This window comes from Malus sylvestris, chromosome 8 (assembly GCF_916048215.2).
Source record: "Malus sylvestris chromosome 8, drMalSylv7.2, whole genome shotgun sequence".
NCBI lineage: Eukaryota > Viridiplantae > Streptophyta > Magnoliopsida > Rosales > Rosaceae > Malus > Malus sylvestris.
This window is the reverse complement of record NC_062267.1, coordinates 21,251,260-21,278,048: the sequence shown is the minus strand read 5'-3', so window position 1 is coordinate 21,278,048 and position 26,789 is coordinate 21,251,260. Positions and strand designations below refer to the sequence as shown.

Sequence of the window (26,789 nt, the reverse complement as noted above, 5' to 3'; positions counted from 1 at the left end):
TATTACTCTTTTAGTCCCATATTGACAAAGTTAGTAAATAAGAAAAAAACCTCACGATTTATATAAAAACACTTTAAATTTTCAGATGGAAAACAAAACTCGTCATCTATCTACTTTTAAGCCCAGAGTTTTTTGGTTTCCTTCTCTCGATAAAAATAAATTAGTTTTTCTGAGTTTCTAAATTATTAAGTTTGAAGTGTCTTTCTAAGTATAATTTTATTGATGTCTTATGTGTGAAAACAAATAATTTTCTTATATGAAGTGAGGGCACATTTTTTAGCGTCACCCTGCACTCAAAAATCTCTAGACCGGATCCTGAGCACTTTGGTATTTGAGGATACCCTCGTCCATACAGATGCCTGGCTTCATCCATGTCCTAAGTGTTGGTAAATGCAAATATTAGGAAAAGAAAACTAATGAAAATAACTTTTAAACTTTAAATTCTAACAAAAAGTCATCTACTAACTTATATTTAATAATAGAACAAGAGAAAGAAAGAAAGAAAAAAAAATTTGACTAAAGTACATGACATTACAAGTGCTTTGGATTTTACGGCTAAGCATTACCGTTGTACAGTGTGCCCCCATGTTTCAATTTATATGTTTCACGAATATGTGACTTTTAAAAGAAAATTAAAAATAAGAGTAAATTGTAGCAATGCTCTCTCAACTTTAACTCAATTGGAGTACTGGTTCCTCAACTAAAAATCTATTACCATTGGTCCCTCAACTTATCAAAACGTGCAGCTATGGTCTCTCAACTAAAACTTCATTATCAATGGTCCCTCAACTTTAACCCAATTGTAGCAATGGTTTTTCCAACATAACTCATTTTGACAAAATTCTGACGAAGTTGACGAAAATGATCATAGCACACGTTTTGATGAGTTGAGGGACCAATGATCAAAGCAATGGTTTTTCCAACATAACTCATTTTGACAAAATTCTGACGAAGTTGACGAAAATGATCATAGCTACACGTTTTGATGAATTGTGCATATTTAATTTAAAATACACAAAAATAATCCATTCTTTTAATCTTAGGACATAAATAGGACAATTCGAATATGCTCATGTTATGCACAATAATTGGACAAAAATATGAATTATCCTACACCTTAACATGACCTTCTTGCCTATGTATTTAAATGGGTTAATTTTTCAAACCCAGTCAACATTTTGACCTCCTTGTTCAAAAATCTGTGGCGCCCAACCATTAGCTCTAAGAACCCTAACCCCAAATGGCGCGACCCTTTTCCACCTCATTTTCGACCGACGCAACCTTTTCCACCCTATTTTTGGCCGATGCTACCATTTTCACCCCAGTTTCCAACAGATGAAAAGTTTGGAATCCGCTTTATATATATCGGAGGTTTTGTGCTGTGCATTTGCATATCCTTCCAAAAATTTAAAATGAAAAGAAATTTGTTTCCACCCCAGCATTTGCAAATCCTTTCAAAAAATTTCAATGGAAAAATAAAAAAAGAGGTACGCTTTGAAATGAATTTTCATTATTTGAACATAGGTTTTGTACAATTGGGAATTTTGGGTTTTCGGTGTGATTTTGTGTTTTGTACTGTTAAGTTGATTGATGTTAATTTGTGTTGTGCATGCGTTGATGTTGGGCATACTTGATTGTATTTGGTTGATGAACTGGTTTAATTTGGACATATGATATGCATATAATGTGTGCATGTTTATCTTATTTAATTGATTTGCTTATGTTGAAAATCTTGCAGGTCGAAAGTTAAATCTTCGTCTCCATCGAAACTTGTGTCTCCGGCAGATGAGATATTTCTTGCTACCATTTCCTATCTGTCATATGCCTTGGGGTGTCTGGTAATCTTAAAGGCTGATTTAAAAGGATCCACTGAAGAAATTAGAAGATTCGTGTTTCCGTCATTTGGTTGATGTGGGCAGCATTGACTGGTTTGGGCAGCTTACCCACTATGTTATCCTTAAGGGTATAAGGATAGAGTGAGTGATGTTTCCATCTCCTTCCTTTTTGGGGAACATGTCGTAACTTTCGGGGGGTCGTGAATTCTGTTTGGTGACTAGACTCAATTTTGGAGAATTTCCCTTCAAGAGAAGAAAGATGAATGTCGTCTTAAAGACATCTATTTTAGGTGGAAGAAGAAGATAACCCTGAAAAAATTGGAGCATCAATTCAACTTGTGCTAAAATTCAGAAGATATGTACAAGGTCCGCCTATTGTACTTTGTCCACTATGTTGTTTTGGGCAAGGAGAAGGACTCAGCCATTGACTACCACCTGGTTAAGTTGGTAGATAATGAAAAAAAAATGGGAGACATGTCCACGGGGATCTGCATCATTCCAAGTGTTGATGCCAAGCATATCCGCGACCACTTTGACCTGCCACAAGGCTGTAAAAGATTTTTTTTTATAGATAAATCGGGGGCTACGATCCGAGAATCCTATAACTTGAGGCGTTTGCGTATACTTTTCAGGTAATTTTTTTTTATTTGTTGTTAGACCATTCCAACCCTCGGGTTAAAACCTAAATTTTTTAATTAACCCAGAAAATTTAGGTTTTAAACCAGAAACAGTTTTTCTTCTCAAACCCTTATGGGTTAAATTTTTAGCTCAAGATTATTAAAGAATGAATTTAGGATAATTTTTTTCTTAAAATAACTTTAAAAAAAAATTATGTAGGCTATCCTAATTTAATTTTATGAAAATTTTAACCTAAAAATATTTAGATTCTGATAAATGTTGAAAAATCACTAAACCTGAACCATGAAACTCATGGAACACTACGAAAGAATATGAAACATATAAATAATTTTTTAATTACTTTGGTTGTTGGATTTAAATTTGTACCGTTAGATATATTTTTTTACCATTGGATTCAATGAATTATAAGTATAAAACTAAAAAAACATACACATTTATGGTAGGCCAGCCCCACTAACCCCGGGGAGAATCTTGGGCTAAATTTGCCCCATAAATGAGTTTCGGGTTTTAACTCATATTTGCCCTAAGGGTTGGAGCAAGTTGGGGTAAGTTTAGAACCTAGAATTTGAGTTTTACTGCAAGAGTTGGAGTAGGTCTCATAAATTGAACGTATTTTTGCATTCATTTCCGTTGCAACTTATTGACATTATCGCTTTAAATTTTGTAGATATGATTGTTTGAAACTTTGTCGTACTTGAAGTCCAAAGTTGTTTCCTACTTATTGACATTATTGCCCCGGATTTGCCATTGGGACACCAACTTGAATCCGTTCGAGTCTTTTTTCTCAACAATCGGTACGTGTTTGTTCCAATTTTAATAAACTTACTAAATTTTTTTTTATTACAAATTGGTTGTATTTACGTATGCAACACCGATTTTGTCGGATGAAGGATGTGTTATAACCCGAATTTCAACACATTAGTTTTAAAACCAACCCAATCCGTCCATCATTGGTGGGTTAGACGGGTTGAACGGGTAGTTTGAAAAAATGCCTAACATTAACTGTATAGTTGTTAAGAGTTCAGTCATGGGGACCATTTTTTTCATATGTCTGAATAAAAAACAAATGATCTTTCTTATATGGACTTATACAAAGGCATTATTATCTCCGGATCATTTCCATCAAATCCACCAAGACATATCATCCGGACATTTGAAATTGGATACAACGGCTATAAATAAAAATTCACTTTTAAAGTTATAATAACTTTAACCGTTTAATTAAATTTCAAAAGTACAGATTGTGTATGTTGATGAACTTAATGTAAAGGATCCGGATATTGGCCTTGCCCTGGGCCTAAAAAATCTATGAATCGAACCTGCAATCGTCCTCCACATTTTTTAATTTACTTTTACATATGAAAAGACAGCAGAGTGTGATTTTCTTTTCGTGAACATTATGATGTATTTTTTTGGGCAACTAGAATTCGACATATTTGGCTAGGACTTGAAATAGAGTTTCGTAAAAACTTACAATTGACGGGGCTTCATTTCTGGGTTTTGAATATTTGGGGATTGGAGTTATGGATAAGATGGGAAAGGATCTTTTTCTAGGAATCTCAGGAATCTCGCGATCGTAATTGTTCGTCGTACATCGTATGATCAGTTTTCATTAAGTACTATTTATATTTAATTTTAAATTTTAAATTTTGAAATAATTTATAACCACACGATATACAATGAACGGTTACGATCGTTGGATTCCTAAAATCCTTATTCAGCGAGGATCCTTTTCCGATAAGATGGGAACTACACTAACTTTGATTTTTGTTTTTGGTCAGAACATGAACTTTGGTTATGAGGTGGTACGCTCCATAAACATGATTTGTTCATCGAAGTATAGGATATCATATTTATTTGTCAGACTCCTATGATCCTATCCACAAATTTGTACCAAACATTTCACTATTTTTATATTATTTAGTTTATGCAAAATTAATTTACTTTAGTCTTTAAAGATAATGTGGTCCAAGAAGATTTGACGTAACAAAAGGCACTTGATGACTAGCATGGATTGTACTTTTTTGAAGCGCATTACACAGCTCCAACCATCACCCAAATTAATTTAATTCACTTTTGCCCATAAAATAAAAACATAATCAACCCCAATTCTCTGGATCACAAGTCACAACACCCATGATCTATAATTTTAAATTGAATTAATCTAAATCGGGGAAGACATTCCAACTTTGATGAAAATAGAGGATCACACTGCCGCCGGACCTGCTCTACTCAAACATCATTATCGTTCATCAGCAACCTTTATAGAGGTTATCCAATAGAGTCGATATTGAATCCATTTTTTTTTCTTTTGGTTCTCAAGAGTCTGGAATCCAAAACACCTTTTGGGGCTATCTCGTATCGTCAACATGGAAAACTTCCATTTTTAGGCTTTTGTCGCGGATGCTATGGCTAACATTGATCTTTAAATTTCATGCATATTTAAAAACGATCTTGCTTATCATGCTTTAATGTTTGATTGTATTGGAACTGGTTGTACTAGAAAATCTTCGTTTTAATTTATAATTTTATTTTTATGAGAAGAAAAAGGATATCAAAAACCATTTTCAATAACTAATCATAGTTAAAGGAAGAAAATATTGGAGTACACTCTGGAATTGATTAAATGAAAACTAATTGTAACTTAAATCAGTTCCTCGATCAAACAATCTTTGCCTAGTTTAAAAGATTCTAATTCCTTTTCATCCTTTAATGTAAGAGAATAAGTTACTGGGCACATTACATGTTGTTTCGTACTAATGAAATAACGACATTAGATAAAATTTACACATCTTTATTTCATTGACAAGAAATGTCATCGTGACGGTTTATCCTTGTCATATAATTTCTTCTCCCATTGTAGCCGAGATGATATTTTTCCCGTTTAATTAAATTTAGTAAATAAGATGAGCAAGAAAGAATAAGATAGATAGGGAGGGAAGTATAGCATTAATGAACCTAACCTCCAACCATAACCCATCCACCATTATCCATCCAATATTTATATCAACATTTTTTTAACCTCGTATGTTTTCTGAAAATACTCTTGTCTAAAGTAAGTGCATTTTCACAGAGAAAACAATTCTACACAAATCATTTTCTGGCAATAAAACGGAACGATACAATTATGAACTAAATTTTGAGGGCCTGGCTAAAATTGGCTAAAATTTTTATCAACAAAAAGTTAATGAAAACTATTTGTTACAAGATTTATGATCTTCATTCTCAGTCCATCACAAAGCAATGCCGCTTATATATTTATCTTCGCAAATTTATTTGTTCTCATTTATTATTATCTTCATAATATGCGAACTTTTAAGAAAAGTTCCACAAACCCTTTTTTTTTTTTCTTGATATAGGTTTATTTTTGGTCTTTGAATTGAATAAATAAAAGAATAATCAAATGTGAGAAATAAGGAGTGTGCATAAAAAGATAAAGAGTGGTGTGAAAATCATTTATCGTTCTTTATACAATATAGTTTTTATTAAGGTACCAAATATTTAACTAATCAAATAGAACGAGAAACATCATAGATCAAGAATATAATTCCATGATTACAAGCACAACAAAAAGAAAATACAAATCTTACCCCACATAACCACATCAAATGAAACGGAAAGATACACTCACGAGGACCAAACCTTGCATCTCTTTTTAATGAACTTGCAAAAGACAACACGCAAAGAAGCCCTGCTACGAGACATCACGAAGATGTCCTCATAGTCCTTTGTCAGGCAAACAAACAACGAAACCACAACCAAAACAAAACAAAAGAAAAAATGACACAACACACAAAATAAAATTTCAAAGGTACAATTCATCAACCACGGGAGACCCACACCTAACCAATATGAAAAATAAGCTTATAAGGCCTAAACCCTACGAGTCAGACCCAACACCGTCAGGACACATAAGGTAATCATCGTATCATCACCCGAAGACTTTGCAATGACAAGAGAATATGATTGTGAATCCCTTAAACCACTACAGCGACCCCATGATAGAAAGACCACACCACCCTTTGATGGTCTTGCAATCGTTAGCTAAAACTTTACTATGAGTCACCTCAACAAGAGTTGAGCTTCTCTGCATAATCCTTGTCAAGCGCACAAACCACAGAATCACCACCTTTTACTTTAACTCTAAGATCTGGGGCTAAGCAGTAAATCATAACCGCTACAAAAGCTCTCCTTCTCAGAAAGAGAGAGTGACCACAACCACAAAGGCTCTCTTTGGCAAAACAAGAGATCAAGCCTACTAAAAGCAAGAAAAGAAAGAGAATGGATCAAGATGGACCCTAAGGCCAAAGGCCTAAGGTCGACGACTATAGGTTTTTTCTTTGAATTTCTACTTTTCTCGGCTAGGGCTTTTTTCCCTATCTTTTTTACAAGATAATTGATTAAACATAGGTTACAATATTGTAAAAATACTATACTTTTATTTTAATCAATAAGGGAGAGTGTTTCAACCTTTCGAATTTAGAATTTCTTACAACACTAGGAAAAACAAATGATAAAAGCAAGAGTTTATTGAATATAGACTATTTGTATATTTACTAAGTCATTATTGAGTGAGAAAGAATTGACTTGAGAAAGAGTTGAGAAAGAAGTCAAAATTCAACTTCCCAGTGTAGTTATTTACTAAACTAACCAGAACCAGCGTAGAAATGATACTGACTGTTTATAATTTTTTCACTAATTTACCTCAATCAAAAAATGAAAATAGGATGATTATCATTCCCCATGTCATGTGAAAGCTTTGTTACTCGAACAAGGGTGCATTTTGATCTTTCTTTGGGTTTTGCCAAGTGCTTTCTAAAGGTGTGCTTTTACAAGGTATAATTGTTATGCTACGGTTGTGCTATCCACACATTTTTTTTGTTAATTTCTATATTTTAAATCCTATTCAATTTATCCGATTCTATAATCGAAAATTGAGAAGGAAACTAGATTACCAATCCCATCCAAGGGTCCAATTCCTCTAGAATCATGAGTAGAATTCCTAATACTGTATGTGTCTCAGCCTCAGTCATGTTTTCATTTCTCATATCGTTAGTACACACACATGTAATTCGTAGTTAAAATAGAGTACTGATAGATTTGCCCCATTGTCCTATTTCGATAACCACATTATAATTGCACCTACCATAAAAATTTTAAAATTTTAAAAATTTAAAATATATTATTTCTCTACCCACCATTATTGACACACCCCGACCGAGGTCAAGACATGTTGGCCGTCACGTGAGAGTGACGTAGCCATGTGCACAGTGCGGAAGCGATAAAGATAGCAAATATACGAATAATTAAAAAAAAACCACATTAATAGAGTGCACTACTAAACAGAAAGTGATAGGAGTTAGTTACAACAGTAAACACTCCTAAACGGAGCATAAAGTCTAGGTGCAGTCCAGTAGGACAAGTACTAGTTGTACAATACCAAGAATGTCCTACTATTATTCAATAGGTCAGAATTGCCGAAGATCTCAAGCCACCAACATCAATCTTACTTAGAACCTGGAGGGGTGCAAAATAGAAAACGTGAGTGGGCAAAAACAAATGTTTTACAAAATCATTTCATTTATCAACATAACTAACCCCTAGCTGTAGAACATGTATAATTTTCCCAGAATCAAGATATAAGCATATATATATATATATATATATATATATATATATCTGAAATCATATCAATTCAGTTCATACTTCGCATAATCATATTCATAGGTATATATGTCATGCCAAGATATATCAAAGTAAACAATCCAGGTAAGAATAATTTCATAGAGATGTGATATGTTAGCCGGAACTCCTGCGGTAGTCTGTACGACTGAATTCATAGCTCAAACTCAATCTAGCCGGAGTCACTACTATGACATATACGACAGCATACTGCACAAGAGTCGGAACCAAATGAAAAGGTCTATACGACAATAATGGGTGTAATATAATCATGCTCAATTTTACTCTCTCAATGATAGCTGTGCGATAATAAGTTAGTCACCTACGAGTCGGAACCACCTATAGTGGTCTGTACAACAAGACTGTGTACCTAATTGGATCCAATGTGAGCATATGGTGTGGGAGGTGACATAATATACAGGCCTGTGCCAACTCTCTCTGGCTAAATCGCAATCACCTGGGGTGCAGGTTTATGAGCTCATCGTTTCTCAATCATATCTCATATAGACAATCAACATGTTCATCTCATTTATTGAATGGCTGCATCTAACCTCTCGTTGGATTGCCTACGTACCCTAAATAGGGATCAAGCCGTTCGTAGTTCACCTAAACCAAACATAACTTACCTGCACTTACCTATGCTTCCATAGCACCACAATTATATATATATGCAACCATGAAATGCATATTCAGAATATAAAGGCATTTGGCATATTATTTCAAAGCATACTTTCATTTAAAACACATTTCTGGGAAATATATCAAGTATATAATTATATACTGAAAACAAAAGCCCACTCACTGATATGTCGACGGGTCGTAACCCCCGAGTCGCCCGTGGATACGGTCGTCCTCGGGATAAGTCTCACATATATGCGAATTAACTATAAAAACGTTATTTTAAAGCACATAGGCAAAATTAGTTAATAACTTCTCATACATTGTTCAAAATAGGTATATGAATATACCGCAGTGATCTACACAACTTCAGGATCATCCCCATATTTTTAGAAATATTTTTGGACCTCTCACGTGCTGCCACGCGCCGGCAAGGGCACGGCAAAACACGCCCTCACGCGCGGCCCAAACCTGACGAATTCCCTAACCACCGTTAGGGAATATTCCGTTAAACCTAACAGATTTCGTTACCTTTAATTGACGGCGTCAAAATATTCCGTCGTCTTCAACCTCAGATTCCGACGACTGTCGCCATCGCTGGAAACTGGGAAAATCTTTAAACTCACTAATCTCGCTCGTTTCTCAACCATTTTTCATGCAATTGGTACCAAAATGAAGCTAATAACATGTAGAATCACATTATACCTATTTGAAGCCTCAGATTCCACGAAATCACGTCGGAGAAAGCTCGAAAATTTGGTGATCTCTGCAACTCTTCGAACCTGAGCTTTCCGACGTCCAATTTTCACCAACGATCCACTCCGAGCCTCCTTAAGACCTCCTAAAGCTCCCTATGAGTTTAAAAACTCCTAAAAACCACGCATTAATTATTGCATGCACAATACTCAAGATCGGGGTTATAGTTTCTCGAGTTTTCAACGTCCAAATCACCTCAAAACTTCTCAAAAACTTAAATAAAGTTGTTTAGAACCTTTCTTAATCATTAAAACACGTTAAAACAACCACGATCAAAGTCAAGGTATTGTACCTCACACCGGAGCTTCTAGTTCTTCGAGTTCCTGTGAACTTCTCCTCGAACTAAGGGTACCATTCGACTCGTGGAGTTATCAGGAATACGATGGTGACTTTAAATTCCTCGATCTGTAAATGGTAGCTGGTGTTTGGGAGTTGTCCGTATAAGAAGGGAGAGAGAGAGAGAGAGAACCGAGAGGGAGAGTACGGGAGTGAGAGAGAGAAGGTGATGTGGATGTGTGTGTGGTCTAGAATTGGTCAACAACCCAAAATACACAATATACCTAATCCTAATTGGTCCAAAACAATTAGGATTTGAGAATAATGATCCATACACACACTTAGACCACATCGCACAATTTAACGTCCATGGGTATTTTCGTCATTTCACATCATCAAGAATAAAATAATACACATCTCCGGGACGGGCTGTGACAATTATTCCTAAAATAACCTCTAACATTTTTTTTTAATTTTCAAAGAATAATATTAATATGTTTTTTGAAAAATAAACCACCATCCTTCCTTATTTGCAACATCGCACCTGCAATACCCTAGCCATACCAACACCTCCACGCACCCCCATCAAAAACCAAAATCTTTGACACCTACTTGGTGGTGCATCTCCTTTTGTAAAAGAGAAACGGGAGGGGGAGGAAGAGAGAGAAGCAAGAGATAGCTCCAATACAGAGGGAAATTGCTCCAAATCGATTTATTCCAATTAGGAGTTGGATGTTTTTTTATTTGAAAATCTATTGTCATCGTCATCTTCCGTGTTGCCTCTTTTTTTTTTTTTTTTTTTTTGTTATTTTCTAAAATTTGGAACATATAAAATGAACTTTTAAATTGTGGACTTACATTTTTTAACACACACACACACACATATATATATATATATATATATATATATAAATTTTAATTTTAAAAAAAATTAGAAATCATGACACAATTTGCATTAACGCACAGACCGACTGGTTCATCTAAAAAAAGGGGTAGGGACGTAGGGTGAAGGGTTGGTCGACTGCACCACCCAACTCACAGTCATGAGACGCCACCAGCTCCAAAATTTGATTCACTCATTTATCCATCATTCCTGATGCAATGTCTGCTTTCGTTTTTACAAGATCCCATCAAAATCCACATGTCAAAATTTGTTTAACCTCAAAAAATTCACACAAGAAAAACAGAGAGAGGGAAAATCACTTGACTGGTTCGAGGAGAGAGAGAGACAGAGAGCCCACCTTGATCTTAATTAGACATGGGTAGAGAGAGAAAGAAGAGAGAGAAAGGGGGTAGTTGGGAGTTGCTGGGGAAAAAGGAAGGTGCGGAATTGGCAGCTACCACGTGCAACTCTGATTAAAGCCGTTAACTCGTTCGCATGCAGATGCAGCCACAACTCTCCTCCAAACCCAAACCCACACCCAAATCCACACCTACCTCTCTCTCCATTTCCTTCAAAACTTAAATAGTCCCCAAGGATCACACTCCCAACATTCAAACTACGCATTTCTGGGTTCTCCGTGTTTTCTCTCCCTCCTCTGCCTCTTGCGTCGTACGTAATGCTTGGTGCCCAGATAGCAATTTGAGCAGCACGATCAAGATTCCAGCTCCTGTTTCTCTTCACTTTTGAGGTCTGTGACCCATTTGGTTTAAACCCTTTTAATTTCTTGGCTTGTTGGTGCTTCTGTTATCAATTGCATTTTGGTGTGGTGGGTTTTGTTTGATTTGGATATTGGTTGTTGGAAGTAGTTTGATTGGAGTTGGAATTAGTTTTGGAATTTCCAAAGATTGTATTTTTTTCGGGTAGCTTCTAGTTTTTTGAGTAAGGCTGTGTTTTGTGTGGATTTGGGACTCTAATTTGCAGTTTTCTGGAGTTTATGGTTTCACAAAGGTGCATTTTTTTTTCTTTGTTTCCTTTCTGGAAACCTGAGACTATATACTTAGGCTGTTCAGTTGTCTTGAAATGGAATTGAAAAGCATCAATTAGTGTAACATTGAAATTCAATTATACATTTAGAACAAAAATTATATTCAAAATAAGAGTTCATGATGACGTTGAATCGGATATATTCGAAAAGCATCAACTCCTATTTCATGCAACGAAACGCAGCCTTAGTATAACCCGGTAGATGTTCATAATTGCAAATATGTTGCGCTTGGATCATGAATTTCATTTCTTAACGACCATGAGAAGAGGCAATGAGGAAAGGCCTCATTCGGAAATACTATACGTTTAATCATTATATTATGTTGGCAGCTTTGAAAGCTATAGTGAATTAGTTGCACTAAACTTTTCCTTAAAATGTCACTTACCATGTTGATGGCATAATTTGTTGATCAGCAGCATGTCAGAAGCCCAGAGGAGATTGGTGACAGTGCCCAGTTTCCATCGTGGAAATGGGTACGTAAATGGGGTACTCAGGCATCCTGCTACAGCATCTAAAGTTGATGAATTCTTCTATGCCCTTGGTGGGAAGAAGCCAATTCATAGCATTTTAATTGCAAACAATGGAATGGCAGCTGTCAAGTTTATTCGTAGTGTGAGGACATGGTCTTATGAAACATTTGGTACAGAGAAGGCTGTTTTATTGGTGGCAATGGCCACACCAGAGGACATGAGAATCAATGCAGAACACATCAGAATTGCCGATCAGTTTGTGGAGGTTCCTGGTGGAACTAACAATAATAATTATGCCAATGTGCAACTCATTGTAGAGGTGTGTATCCTAAGCTCTTAACCTCAAATACCTTAATCTTTTCCATTTTTAATCAGTATCAAAGTATTTGACAACAAGGAAGATATCCACCTGAGTTCCTGAGCTACCTTGTAGCCGAAAGAAGTTTGAGTGGTTTACTTTTTTTACCATTTGTTTGACTGTATGAAATGAAATTTGATATAAATAAGAAGAAAATCAAAGAAGTGGATACTTAAATCAAAATTATGAACATGCAAATGAAGAGGCTGGAGATTGTTATTTTTCTCATTAGTCATAGAAGATTTAGTAGTGATTATGGGACGTGTGTTTCCCCACTTAGTGGGATAAGGCTTTGTTGTTGTTGTTGTTGTATGGGAGGTGGGTTTTGATACTATTGAGCCGCATTTCATGTTGTTAGCTGTCAACAGAAAAAACCTGTTCCACTCACTCGGTAAACTTTGTTTCACTCTCTCGCTGACACTCTCTATTTAGAGTATTTCTACATCTTCTTCAAAACACCATAGCAAAAAAAAGTAGGCATGGCATGGGGCATTACGCTACCTGCAGTTCTTAAGCATTTCATGACTTCCTGTAGTTCTTGGTAGCATTTCACCTGAATATTTTGTTCTTTACTACCCAGATGGCAGAGATAACACATGTTGATGCAGTTTGGCCTGGTTGGGGCCATGCCTCAGAGAATCCTGAGCTTCCAGATGCATTGGATGCAAAGGGAATTGTATTTCTTGGGCCACCATCTATATCTATGGCAGCATTAGGAGATAAAATCGGTTCATCATTAATTGCTCAGGCTGCCAACGTACCTACTCTTCCATGGAGTGGATCACATGTCTGAATCCTGAAAACTATGTCCTATTTTCTTTTGGTTGCTTTTGCTGGGTAATGCAAGTTGATATTGTTAGTGTCGATTCTCCAGGTGAAAATTCCTTCAGAGAGCTGCTTGGTTACAATCCCAGATGAAGTATATAGGGAAGCATGTGTTTATACAACAGAGGAAGCAGTTGCAAGTTGTCAAGTTGTAGGTTACCCAGCAATGATTAAGGCTTCATGGGGTGGAGGTGGTAAAGGCATAAGAAAGGTTTGTGTCATACATGAAAATGTTACACTTGCTAAAATTGCAATCTAGTTTTTGATATATATGGGCAATATGCATGTGAATAGTCAGCTGAGCTACATTGAGTTATTTAATTTTCTAGGTCCATAATGATGATGAGGTAAGGGCATTGTTCAAGCAAGTTCAGGGTGAAGTTCCTGGATCTCCAATTTTTATAATGAAAGTCGCATCCCAGGTCAGATAATCTATTCTGTTTTGATCTAGATGATCATAATTGCTAAACATCAGACCAGACATTGCCAATTTTTCCAATTTAATATTTTCTTATCTCTTATCAGAGCCGACATTTAGAGGTACAGTTACTGTGTGATCAGCATGGAAATGTTGCAGCTTTTCATAGCCGTGACTGCAGTGTTCAAAGGCGGCACCAGAAGGTAATAGTTTTATGGCATACTAAAGGCAGTGTTTCTGTATTCACTAGCTTGGTCTTCTAGAGAAATGGGTACTCTTCTTTCTTAGAATTTCTCTAGTACTTGTTAGTGCACAATATCATCTACTGGAGATGTTTCCCCATCAAAGCTTAACTTGTTTTTATATGTTTAACAGATTATTGAGGAGGGTCCAATTACTGTAGCTCCTATAGAGACGGTAAAAAAGTTGGAGCAATCAGCTCGAAGGTTGGCTAAATCTGTTAATTACGTTGGAGCAGCTACTGTTGAGTATCTCTACAGTATGGAAACTGGCGAGTACTATTTCTTAGAGCTGAACCCTCGATTACAGGTTTGTTATTTCGGTTCATGTAGTCTTATTCTAGCCTAAGAACTCGTTTTGTGTTGTTTTCTTTAGTTTGTTTTGTTGGTAGCATTGTTGCACCGAATAATACACGGACGAAGGAAATGAGTATGCTTAAAGTGAATTATTAAAACAAAAGTATGTTTGTTATGTGCCAAACAAGCCATTCAATCTTAGTGCAACATCTTACAGAAACATTAATATCATATGATCTCTATGGTCATTAGAATTCCATATAGCTTCTTAGCTTATGGATTTGCATCTGCCTTTCAAGACATATAATTTTACTAGTGAAACTAAATTTTTTTATTTAATTGAATCCTTGCAGGTGGAGCACCCAGTCACTGAGTGGATAGCTGAAATAAATCTCCCAGCAGCCCAAGTTGTAGTTGGGATGGGCATACCTCTCTGGCAAATCCCTGGTATAATCATAATTGCTGGATTTCTTCAAAGATATTGATTTCTGTATCATTTTTAATTTGGTTCACACTCGCTGTTCATGTGATTCATTCGATCAGAAATAAGGCGATTTTATGGAATGGAACATGGTGGTGGATATGATGCTTGGAGAAAAACTTCAGCTAGTGCTTCCCCATTCGATTTTGACAAGGCAGAATCTACAAGGCCAAAGGGTCATTGTGTTGCTGTGCGTGTAACAAGTGAGGATCCAGATGATGGCTTTAAGCCTACCAGTGGGAAAGTACAGGTTAGTTATCATCATTCCAAAGTCTTACTCTAACTTTCTTTCTCCTAAAGCTTACATGACCTCATATTGAATATGTCACACAATATGCAGGAGTTGAGTTTTAAAAGCAAGCCAAATGTTTGGGCATACTTTTCTGTTAAGGTAAATATCTTGACAAATTCCTCCATAAAAGAAAAGGAACAATATAGCTCTCAAATAAATTCTGATTGATGTTGTGGTTTGCAGTCTGGAGGGGGCATTCATGAATTCTCGGACTCTCAGTTTGGTAAGTATGAACCTTCTTTGACTGTTGTTTTTGGAAACAGTTCAGTTTTTGCTGCTAACGTATTAAAAGACAAAAAATTCTCCTTTTCCAGGACATGTTTTTGCATTTGGGGAGTCTCGAGCTCTAGCTATTGCAAATATGGTTCTTGGGCTGAAGGAAATTCAAATTCGAGGAGAAATTCGTACAAATGTTGATTATTCAATAGATCTTCTACATGTAATCTTCCCAATATCTATTAAATTCTTTACCATCCTTTTAAAAATTAATATAAAGATCATTGAATTTCAATGAATTTTCAAGTAACTCTACATCACATGTCCTGTAGGCCTCAGACTACAGAGAGAATAAAATCCACACAGGTTGGTTGGATAGTAGAATCGCCATGCGAGTTAGAGCAGAAAGGCCTCCTTGGTATCTTTCTGTAGTTGGAGGGACTCTGTTTGTAAGTGCAACTATCTTCCTTAATCGTTGATTTTTGTATATTTTACTTGTAAAATGCATCGCTTATGTCTCCTATTATGGCATATTCAGAAAGCATCTACCAGTAGTGCAGCAATGGTTTCAGATTATGTCGGTTATCTTGAGAAAGGGCAAATTCCACCCAAGGTATGGTACTAAAACAATATATTTCAAAGAAATATGTTTTATATGTCCTTTTCAATTAATTTTTTGAAATTTTGATCGCAGCATATATCACTTGTCCATGCACAAGTATCATTGAACATTGAAGGGAGCAAATACACGGTATGTTTTCAAATGACATTGCTTCATTCCAAGGCACTTCTTTTAAATGTTTTAGGCATTTTTGGAGATTTGTCATTGGAAAAATCAATAGTTATGTATAATCCACGTCATGAAACCTATTTATAGATTGACATGGTGAGAGGGGGTCCTGGAAGCTACAGATTGAGGATGAATAAATCAGAGATTGAAGCAGAGATACATACTTTACGTGATGGGGGTTTGTTGATGCAGGCAAGTATAAATATTCTCTTTACTGTTTTCATTTTTGTAGCTTCACATATGATTTTGCTTTTGCTCATTAGTTATTACCCATTTAATCCTGGATTATTGATTAAAAGGCGCATGTCTTACAAGCACAGTACAAATGCACTCAATATGTAAATCATATCAAATGTCTGCCTGCTAGTATATCCTAATAACTGGCCGTACTTTTGCATCAGAATTTTCTACATACTGTGTAGTTCCAGTTGTCAGTTTCTGCTACTACTTGGTTTGTATTATACACGTGTGTGGGAGTGTGAATACAATTATATATTATTTTGATAAGAAATGCAGGCTAATTAATAAAAGTAGTACAAGTAAAGGAGAAGTTCATCAAATCTAGGCAACTCCAAATATACTGAAAAGTAACAAATTGACGTTTTATAGAACTGTCACTTTATCTAGGGATATAACTATATCCAGCGATCAGTTACAGTTTGTGACTAATAACTTCAATTTCGTTACAGTTGGACGGAAACAGTCACATTATATACGCAGAGGAAGAAGCAGCTGGAACTCGCCTTCTTATTGATGGAAGGACTTGCTTGCTTCAGGTGTCTCCCTTTTCTCTTTTTTCTTCTTCCCCCAAAATTTCCTTCAGCAAGCTGACAAGTTGACTTCTGTTGAATCCAGAACGACCATGACCCATCAAAGTTAATAGCAGAGACACCATGCAAGCTGCTGAGGTACTTGGTTGCTGATGATAGTCATGTTGATGCTGACACACCATATGCTGAGGTTGAGGTTATGAAGATGTGTATGCCTCTTCTTTCACCTGCTTCTGGAGCTATCCACTTTAGAATGTCTGAAGGTCAAGCAATGCAGGTACTTCATGATCCCGATAGGAAGTAAATACATCCCCACTTGATAGAATTTCATATAAAATTGGTTTTGTGTAGGCTGGTGAACTTATTGCAAGGCTTGATTTAGATGATCCTTCGGCTGTAAGAAAGGCAGAACCTTTCCATGGGAGCTTCCCGGTTCTGGGGCCCCCAACTGCAATTTCTGGTAAAGTTCACCAGAGATGTGCTGCTAGCATAACCGCAGCCCAAATGATTCTTGCTGGTTATGAGCATAACATTGACGAAGTGAGTTCTCATTCAACATACATTAACATTTTGAACACTTTTTTAGATCATTATATTTTTTCAGTTTCTTGGGCTTTCTAATTGTGGGAATATATCATGTGTAGAATCCGTAGATTGTGTTGTTATTCTTAAACTTGTTTTATCTAAGAGTTGTCATCTATCTCAGGTAGTGCAAAACTTGCTCACTTGCCTAGACAATCCTGAACTCCCTTTCCTTCAATGGCAAGAGTGCTTTGCTGTTCTAGCAACCCGCCTACCCAAAGATCTTAAAAATGAAGTAAGAAAAGTATGGTTGTTTTCTCATGCATTTATGCTACAAATGAGTCTTTATGCTCATGTGTGATTTTCTTGTATAATTTTACAGTTGGAATCAAAATTTAAGGAGTTTGACTTGATTTCTAGTTCTCAGAATGTTGAGTTCCCTGCTAAGTTGTTGCGCGTTGTTCTTGAGGTGAGTGTTATGTTTTAAATTCCCCATTTGAGTACTATTTTCTACTTTCTTCTTAAGAATGTTGTATTCTGTTTTTACATATTCTTTGCAGGCCCATCTATTCTCCTGTCCTGATAAAGAGAAAGGAGCCCAAGAAAGGCTTGTTGAGCCTTTGATAAGCCTTGTGAAGTCTTATGAGGGTGGAAGAGAAAGTCATGCCCGAGTTATCGTCCATTCCCTTTTTGAAGAGTACCTGTCAGTTGAAGAATTATTCAGTGACAACATTCAGGTTAGCCTCTCATTATGAAAGACAACGTTTCCCCTTAGCCACCCTGGTTTGAATTTTGACTGACTTTTGTTGATTTTTTAACTTCATAGTTTTACAGTTTAGTATTCCCTGATAATTAGGAACTTGACACTATTCCAAGATTTTGAATGTTGTATACTTGTGATTTTTCTTTTGCTTGTGATAATCTTCATTCATGATAGACTGATATTTTGTTTCACCAGGCTGATGTAATTGAACGCCTTCGACTTCAGTATAAAAAAGATCTATTGAAGATTGTGGACATTGTGCTTTCTCACCAGGTATTAAAATCTACATGCTCAGTTGGCTTGCCTTTCCTTGTCTTGTTCAATTTTCTGTTGACATTATTTTATACATGTACCATGCGTCTTGTGCTTGCAGGGTGTCAAGAATAAAAATAAGTTGATACTACGACTCATGGAACAACTGGTCTACCCCAACCCTGCTGCGTACAGGGAAAAGCTAATTCGGTTTTCTCAACTTAACCATACAAGCTATTCTGAGGTTTTCCATTGAACTGAGCTTGAACTAATAATTATCATAACATGGACACATTTCTCTCTCTGTTTTGAAGTAATTCAAAATCCAGTTACAGTTCTCCAGTAATCAATGGCTGTTTACTTTTATTTTGCCCATTTTACTGAGTGAATCAAACCAAGCTGAACTATTAGTTTTATTGAATGGATCTTTCTTCCTCTGTTTTAAGTTTTACAAATCAATTAAAATTGTCCTCACATAAGAACTTAATAATTATTTTCTTTTGTATAATAGCCGCATTTTTTTAGTAAATAAATTTTGTGCAGTTGGCACTTAAGGCAAGTCAACTGATGGAGCAAACCAAGTTGAGTGAACTTCGTTCCAGCATTGCCAGAAGCCTTTCTGAGTTAGAGATGTTTACCGAGGATGGTGAAACCATGGATACTCCTAAGAGGAAAAGTGCCATAAATGAACGAATGGAGGATCTTGTGAGCGCTCCTTTGGCAGTTGAAGATGCCCTTGTAGGTCTATTTGATCACAGTGATCACACACTTCAGAGGCGGGTTGTGGAGAGCTATGTGCGTCGGTTATACCAGGTACCGTTGTTCAAACACTTTGAGTTCCTGCTTACTTTGTCTTTCAGTCATTTCCTTGTTTAACTTTGCTTTATTTGTTATCAGCCATATCTTTTAAAGGGAAGTGTGAGGATGCAGTGGCAAAGATCTGGTCTTATGGCTTCCTGGGAGTTCTTGGATGAACATACCGAGAGAAAAACTGCGAATGAAGATCAATCTTCTGATAAATCAATTGAGAAATACAACGAGAGAAAATGGGGAGTCATGGTTATTATAAAATCCCTTCAATTTCTGCCAGCAGTTATTAATGCTGCACTGAAGGAAATGTCTCATCAACTTCATGAATCAATTCCAAATGGATCTAGTGAACCAAGTGGCTTTGGTAATATGATGCATATTGCTTTAGTTGGCATCAACAATCAGATGAGTTTACTTCAGGATAGGTATTGTACCTGCCCTTTTCCTTTTCATTAAAGCTTTCAACTTTGAATTAAACATGTGACTAGATTCGGGATCAATTCTTTATTGAAAAACGTATACATTATCTGGGATCCCTAAGAGAGCACTGTATTCTGATTAATCTTACCAACTCTAGATTTTTAATTGGATCTCTCTATGCATTCCAAATTACAATGGTCCTATTTCGGATTTGAACCTACATTGAAACCTTCCTGACCAGCATTGTTCATATATGGCAGTGGTGATGAGGATCAGGCTCAAGAAAGAATTAAGAAGTTAGCCAAAATTCTTAAAGAACAAGGAGTAGCCTCCAGTCTACACAGTGCAGGTGTCAGGGTAATTAGTTGCATCATACAAAGAGATGAAGGGCGAGCTCCTATGAGGCATTCCTTCCACTGGTCATCAGAAAAACTCTATTACGAGGAAGAACCTTTATTGCGTCATCTGGAGCCTCCTCTATCCATTTACCTTGAATTGGTTAGTAGTTTTGTGGTTGTAGCTCCAGTGTCTTGTGCAAAGTTCGGAATACTCTTTTTATGAAGTTACTCATTCTTTGTTCTGATTCAGGACAAGCTTAAAGGTTATGAGAATGTACAGTATACCCCATCCCGGGACCGTCAATGGCACTTGTACAGCGTTGTAGACAAGCCGCAACCAACCAAAAGGATGTTCCTCAGAACACTTGTAAGGCAGCCCACTTCAAATGATCTGTTCGCTGGATTTCAAAGGCTAGACATGGAAGCAGCTAGTAAGCAATGGGCTTTGTCATTTACTTCAAGGAGCATTTTGGGGTCCTTATTGACAGCAATGGAAGAGTTGGAACTTAATGCACACAATGCCACTGTCAAATCTGACCATACTCATTTGTACCTTTATATCTTACGTGAGCAACAAATTGATGATCTACTGCCTTACTCCAAGTAAATTTTTTTCTTCTTCTTATTCAATATTTTTCTCCTGAGATAAGATGGGGAACTTTTTAGAATCTTACATTCGAGATGTTCTGCCAGGAGAGTTGGTTTAGATGCTGGACAAGAAGAAATTGTGGTGGAGGCGATCTTAGAAGAACTTGCACGTGAAATCCATGCATCTGTTGGTGTAAAGATGCATAGGTTGGGTGTTTGTGAATGGGAAGTGAAGTTGTGGATTGCATCCTCTGGGCAGGCAAATGTTTCTTGGAGGGTTGTCGTCACAAACGTGACTGGTCATACCTGCACTGTACATGTAAGTTCTTTACCACCAAGTTACATTTTCCAGCTATATAATTGTTGAAGGCCGTTTTGCAAGAGCATATTAGGGTGGCTGGACGAGTAGTAATGAGTCATACCATAGGTTATTAAACATAGATTGAGCTAGAACAGAAGGCGTCATTTGATTATCTATATTAGGTAGAAATTTACCACTAAGAGACTGGTCTGAGGTGGAAATCAGATTTATTTTTTCTTGAAAAGGAAAGTGAGAAAAAACTTCAGTGTGTACCTGATACATATCGTGGTAGAGCTGATATATGGTGGTCTAGGTTGACTGAATAAACAATATGCTGCTTTAGTTTTCTACATATTGCACACGGGTTAATAAATAGTTTGTAATGTCAGTCAAAGAAGATGTAGTCTCAGATTATTTATTTACATAAACGGTTTGTAATGTCAGTCGTAAAGAAAGTATTGTCTCAAAGAAAGAGTTTGTTTGTTTGTTTATAACTGGTGAACATGATAACCAGGTATATCGGGAACTAGAGGATACCAGCAAACAGAGGGTGGTATACCATTCAGCCTCTACACAGGCCCCCCTGCATGGTTTACCAGTAAATGCACAGTATCAGCCTTTGGGAGCTATTGACCGAAAACGTCTGGTGGCCAGGAGAACCAGCACCACTTACTGCTATGATTTTCCACTGGTGAGATATGTGATACGAATTTGGTTTTTCTTATTTTATGTTTCTCCATGATTGACCATAGTGGTGAAACTTACTGGAGATAAAATTTTATTTTGCAGGCATTTCAGACGGCCTTGGAACAGTCATGGGCATCCCAGTTGCCGGGTAGTAAAAAACCGAAAGATAAAATTCTAAGAGTCACTGAGCTCAAATTTTCTGACCAACAAGGCACCTGGGGCACTCCTCTTGTTGAAGTAGTTCGTCCACCTGGGCTCAATGACGTTGGCATGGTAGCCTGGTTTATGGAGATGTCTACCCCCGAGTTCCCTTCAGGAAGGAAGATATTGATTGTTTCAAATGACGTGACCTTCAAAGCTGGATCTTTTGGTCCAAGAGAGGATGCATTCTTCTTTGCAGTAACTGAACTTGCTTGTGCTAAGAAACTGCCCTTAATATACTTGGCAGCAAACTCAGGTGCCCGTATTGGGGTAGCTGAAGAAGTCAAATCCTGCTTTAAAGTTGGTTGGTCTGATGAATCGAGTCCTGAGCGTGGTTTTCAGTATGTGTATTTAACCTCTGAGGATTATGCTCGGATTGGATCATCTGTGATAGCACATGAATTAAAGCTGGCAAATGGAGAGACCCGATGGGTTATAGATACCATTGTTGGAAAGGATGATGGCTTAGGGGTTGAAAGCTTGACTGGGAGTGGGGCAATTGCCGGTGCATATTCGAGGGCATACAGGGAAACCTTTACCTTAACATATGTGACTGGAAGAACTGTAGGGATTGGTGCTTATCTTGCCCGGCTTGGGATGCGGTGCATACAGAGGCTTGATCAGCCCATTATTTTAACCGGTTTCTCTGCATTGAACAAACTTCTTGGCCGGGAGGTATACAGCTCTCACATGCAACTTGGAGGACCTAAAATTATGGGCACGAATGGGGTTGTCCATTTAACGGTTGCTGATGATCTTGAAGGAATATCTGCTATTTTGAAGTGGTTAAGTTATGTTCCTGCCCATGCTGGTGGGCCGCTCCCCATTTTGAGTCCCTTAGATCCTCCAGAAAGGCCTGTTGAGTACTGCCCTGAGAATTCATGCGATCCTCGTGCTGCTATTAGCGGTGCTTTAAATAGTAACGGGAAGTGGATGGGTGGTATTTTTGACAAAGACAGCTTTGTTGAGACGCTAGAAGGCTGGGCGAGGACAGTTGTTACTGGAAGGGCGAAGCTTGGAGGAATCCCTGTAGGAATAGTTGCTGTTGAGACACAGACGGTGATGCAAACCATACCTGCTGATCCAGGCCAGCTTGATTCCCATGAGAGGGTTGTTCCTCAGGCTGGGCAAGTGTGGTTTCCTGATTCTGCTAGTAAGACAGCCCAAGCGTTATTAGATTTCAACAGAGAAGAGCTCCCACTTTTCATTCTTGCCAACTGGAGAGGATTTTCTGGTGGGCAGAGGGACCTTTTCGAAGGGATCCTTCAAGCTGGATCAACCATTGTGGAGAACCTCAGGACTTACAAACAGCCCATATTTGTGTTCATCCCCATGATGGGTGAGCTACGCGGTGGAGCGTGGGTGGTCGTGGATAGCCGTATAAATCCAGACCATATTGAAATGTATGCTGATCAAACTGCTAGAGGTAACGTGCTTGAGCCAGAGGGAATGATCGAGATCAAGTTCAGGAACAAGGAGCTACTGGAGAGCATGGGCAGGCTTGACCAACAGCTGATCCAACTGAAGGCAAAACTTCAGGAAACCAAGAGCAGTGGGGCACATGAGATGGTTGAACCTCTTCAGCATCAGATACGATCACGTGAAAAACAGCTTTTGCCTGTCTACACTCAGATAGCCACTAGATTTGCGGAACTGCACGATACTTCTCTCAGGATGGCTGCAAAGGGAGTGATCAGAGAAGTTTTGGACTGGAACAGCTGTCGAGCTTTCTTCTATAAAAGATTGCGTCGGAGAATTTCCGAAGAGTCACTCATCAAGACAGTGAGAGATGCTGCTGGTGAACAGCTGTCGCATAAATCTGCTACAGATTTGATCCAGAACTGGTTTTTGAGTTCGGATATTCCGGGATGCAAAAAAGATGCTTGGGTGGACGACGAAATTTTCTTTAGATGGAAGGAAAATCCGAAAAACTACGAGGATAAACTAAATGAGTTGCGGGTCCAGAAGGTATTGCTTCAATTGGCAAATATTGGCGACTCAATTTCTGATTTGCAAGCCCTACCTCAAGGTCTTGCTGCCCTTCTAAGCAAGGTAAGCAATCATGTTATATTCTTTGTTAAGCATCTTTCCACATCATTTCTTAACCACCTGGATTTAATGGTTTGAATCCAATGCAGGTCGAGCCATCAAGCAGAGCGCTGTTGATTGATGAACTCCGAAAGGTGCTCGGTTAATGAGGCGTTGGAGTTTCACACGGGACTGCGGTTCCATAAATCACTTGTGTTGTATCTTCTTAAATCGTAGTTACAAATTGGTAAGTAGGTGCATGTCAATGATTTGCAGTTGGCAGACGAAAGAACGAAATGGCTGCTTTCCCATGGGATGCGTCAATGGATTTAGGTTGCTGATAGAAGCTTTTCAGTGTAGATTAGGGGAAGATTTGTAGGGAGCAGTCTTGCTCTCAAGTGTAAATTTGCACGCTCTGTTTCAGTATTTTATGACATGGCTGATCGATGCTCGAAAATAAGAAGCAGCTCGAAAATAAGAAGTTATACCATTAGATTGTAATATTATTATGTAAGAATTGTCATTTATTGTAGATTCATGCTCATCACTGTCTTTTTATTTTTAAGAACCATGTCATTATTCTTCAAAACTTTGTGTTTCATCTTTCTGTGCATGTGGTGAAAACCATTGAATGATGGAAGTTGCATCTTGGCAGAAACATTGGGTTAAATAGCAAAGTAGTTCATCTAAAAATCTTACTAATTGTAGTCCAATGTTCATGTTTTTCTTTTTAATTAAAGATATAATTCACAACTTAGATCCCTGTCGTCAACCTATGTTATGAAATGTGGTTAGTAATACCACGATATCAAGTGCAAAGAATCCACATGTGGATTAGTAATACCACCATATATTTAATTTATATGACTCTATAACATGCACCGATGCACGTCAAATAAACAAACAATCAGGATCGACATAATTTTTAAAACTGTAATTGAAAATGGAGCTTCCAAATAGTTGAGAAAGAAAAAAGAAAAGTGGGAAGGATAAATTCTGTCCTATATATATACACACACACACACACACACACACACAAAACAATTAGGGTCGACATAATTTTTAAAACTGTAATTGAAAATGGAGCTTCCAAATAGTTGAGAAAGAAAAAAGAAAAGTTATATATATGCAATGTTGCCAGCTTAATTGTAGTATTTTGAGAAAGGCAAATTTCATAATTACATGAATGGACAAATGTATACAGATTACAATTAGCAGTATGAAAAGCACAAACTCAAGAGAGACATACAATAAATCAATAGGAACACCATGATTTTGTCTACAATAAATTAAACTGGTTGTTGCTAATACTTTCTTTTTGGTTCCTTATACTCGTTGCATAACCCGATCGAGCACGGAGAAAGACAACTAAATTGCAAACAAAAGATATGAAAAACATGACAATAAAACACAAATGTGCAAGACAGTGAGCAATATGAATTGCTTATTCCGAAAACTTAGCTCATGCTAAGATTCAAATGATGAGGAGGATGTGTCAAAACCAATGAATTGATCAAATGTCATAGTAAGATTGTTCCTCAATCAACACGGGATACAAGAAGTACCTGGGCATATAATGTTGCTTAACTTCCTCAAGGATAATTCCAAGAACTTCACTTATATGTCTTCAAATTACATCTTGAGTGTGGGTCGTGAAAAGGTTAACACAAGGGAGAGATTATAGTATTGCTTCATCGGAAAAAAAAAGGACTTTATGGAATGTTTATCATTTTAGTGATATTGCATGATCAATAAAATCCTATATTTGATTTGAGACGAAAACCCTTTTTCTTTTTTTCTTTTTTCTTTTAGTTAAACCGATAGCATATTCGATAGAGGGGTCAGAACATTAATCAAAACCAAGAGTTCCAAAACAATCAACCCCAAACAATGATTACAAACAGTCCTCAACGAGGAGGTCCAACTTAAAACTAGTGGGTGTTCACCCCCTAAATTTTCTATGGGCCTCGCAGGCATGTTGAGAATTTACTCGAACAAGAAACTAGTGGGTGCGAGCATGCCACTACTAGTTGCCACTAGTAGACAGATTTGAGGGATTGAGTTCGCGCCTGAGTTCGACTTCTAACCTAGAGATTGCATCATTGAGTGAGAGTGGCTCAAATCAAGGTTTTTTCTTTACCTTAAAGATAAGGACTTCACTTATATGGAGAGATGTAACAATATGTAAATGGTAGGTTTGTTGGAAGTGTAAATGACAGAGGAAAATAAATGATTGATATTGTAGATTGCTTGTAAATTAAATGACTGGAAATAAGTTGTACATAAATGTAATTATTTAAAGTACAAAGCATTCGAAGTACAAATGGATGCCAAATACAAGGTTGGAGCTTGTTCCCAAGGGATCGGACAAGTTGTTCTAGTCTTGTGGCAATTTCTAGTGGTTTGGGAAATGACTTTGAAGGTTGAAATGAAAATACAAAGGAAATTGATATTGTCGAGTGAGCAGCAGAGCTTTTAAAAAGGAAATACAAGGCTTTTGCAAATAATCTACAATATTAAAAAGAGCGCATAGCTTGAACTGAGTTGAAGTGTTTGATTGATTGATTGAATGTCCTTAATCATTTTTCTTCTGCTTGTTTATATAGAGAACTAAGAGAGCTATTTTTGCTGAGAACATTTAACTTGTGCAAAGAACTCCAAGACCCACTTGCATATAAAATAATTTTAAAAGATGTCAACTAACATTTCCACCACATGTCTATTAATCCACTTGCAATAGATTAATATTTAAAAAAAAACAAGTTGGCTTCTTTCCTCCACATAATGAGAAAGCATGCAATTGTCTGGATTAAACAAAGCATTTGACACATATCCACCACCTAAACAAAAGGGAAACACATTATTTTAATGTCAAACCATCATACTTTATGCAACCAAATATCTTACAAGTTAGCCTATTTACACAATAATCCTCAAAATGCCATATTTTGGCTTTAGCCCCAAATATGTAAAATGGTGCATATTTTAG

The 26,789-nt window shown here is 37.0% G+C and overlaps 1 protein-coding gene across 2 annotated transcripts; it reads left to right on the top strand.

Annotated features, from left to right (window-relative positions):
- Positions 1 to 10,899: 10,899 nt before the first annotated feature.
- LOC126631770 (acetyl-CoA carboxylase 1-like) lies at positions 10,900 to 24,344 on the top strand. 2 transcript variants are annotated; one of them, XM_050301905.1, is made up of 32 exons: positions 10,900 to 11,437; positions 12,148 to 12,523; positions 13,143 to 13,349; positions 13,437 to 13,598; positions 13,717 to 13,809; positions 13,913 to 14,008; positions 14,181 to 14,354; positions 14,695 to 14,788; positions 14,885 to 15,072; positions 15,163 to 15,213; positions 15,298 to 15,337; positions 15,429 to 15,553; positions 15,663 to 15,779; positions 15,869 to 15,943; positions 16,025 to 16,081; positions 16,208 to 16,312; positions 16,810 to 16,896; positions 16,976 to 17,167; positions 17,242 to 17,430; positions 17,597 to 17,707; positions 17,795 to 17,881; positions 17,973 to 18,149; positions 18,371 to 18,448; positions 18,549 to 18,671; positions 18,971 to 19,240; positions 19,325 to 19,662; positions 19,918 to 20,155; positions 20,246 to 20,598; positions 20,689 to 20,902; positions 21,399 to 21,575; positions 21,674 to 23,824; positions 23,911 to 24,344. In XM_050301905.1, the coding sequence occupies exons 2-32, from the start codon at positions 12,152 to 12,154 to the stop codon at positions 23,965 to 23,967; spliced, it is 6,798 nt and encodes a 2,265-aa protein (XP_050157862.1). In that variant the 5' UTR covers positions 10,900 to 11,437; positions 12,148 to 12,151; the 3' UTR covers positions 23,968 to 24,344. The 2 variants fall into 2 exon arrangements, with proteins under 2 accessions (XP_050157862.1, XP_050157863.1); XM_050301906.1 differs by having other exon boundaries at positions 10,901 to 11,437; positions 12,151 to 12,523.
- Positions 24,345 to 26,789: the final 2,445 nt, after the last annotated feature.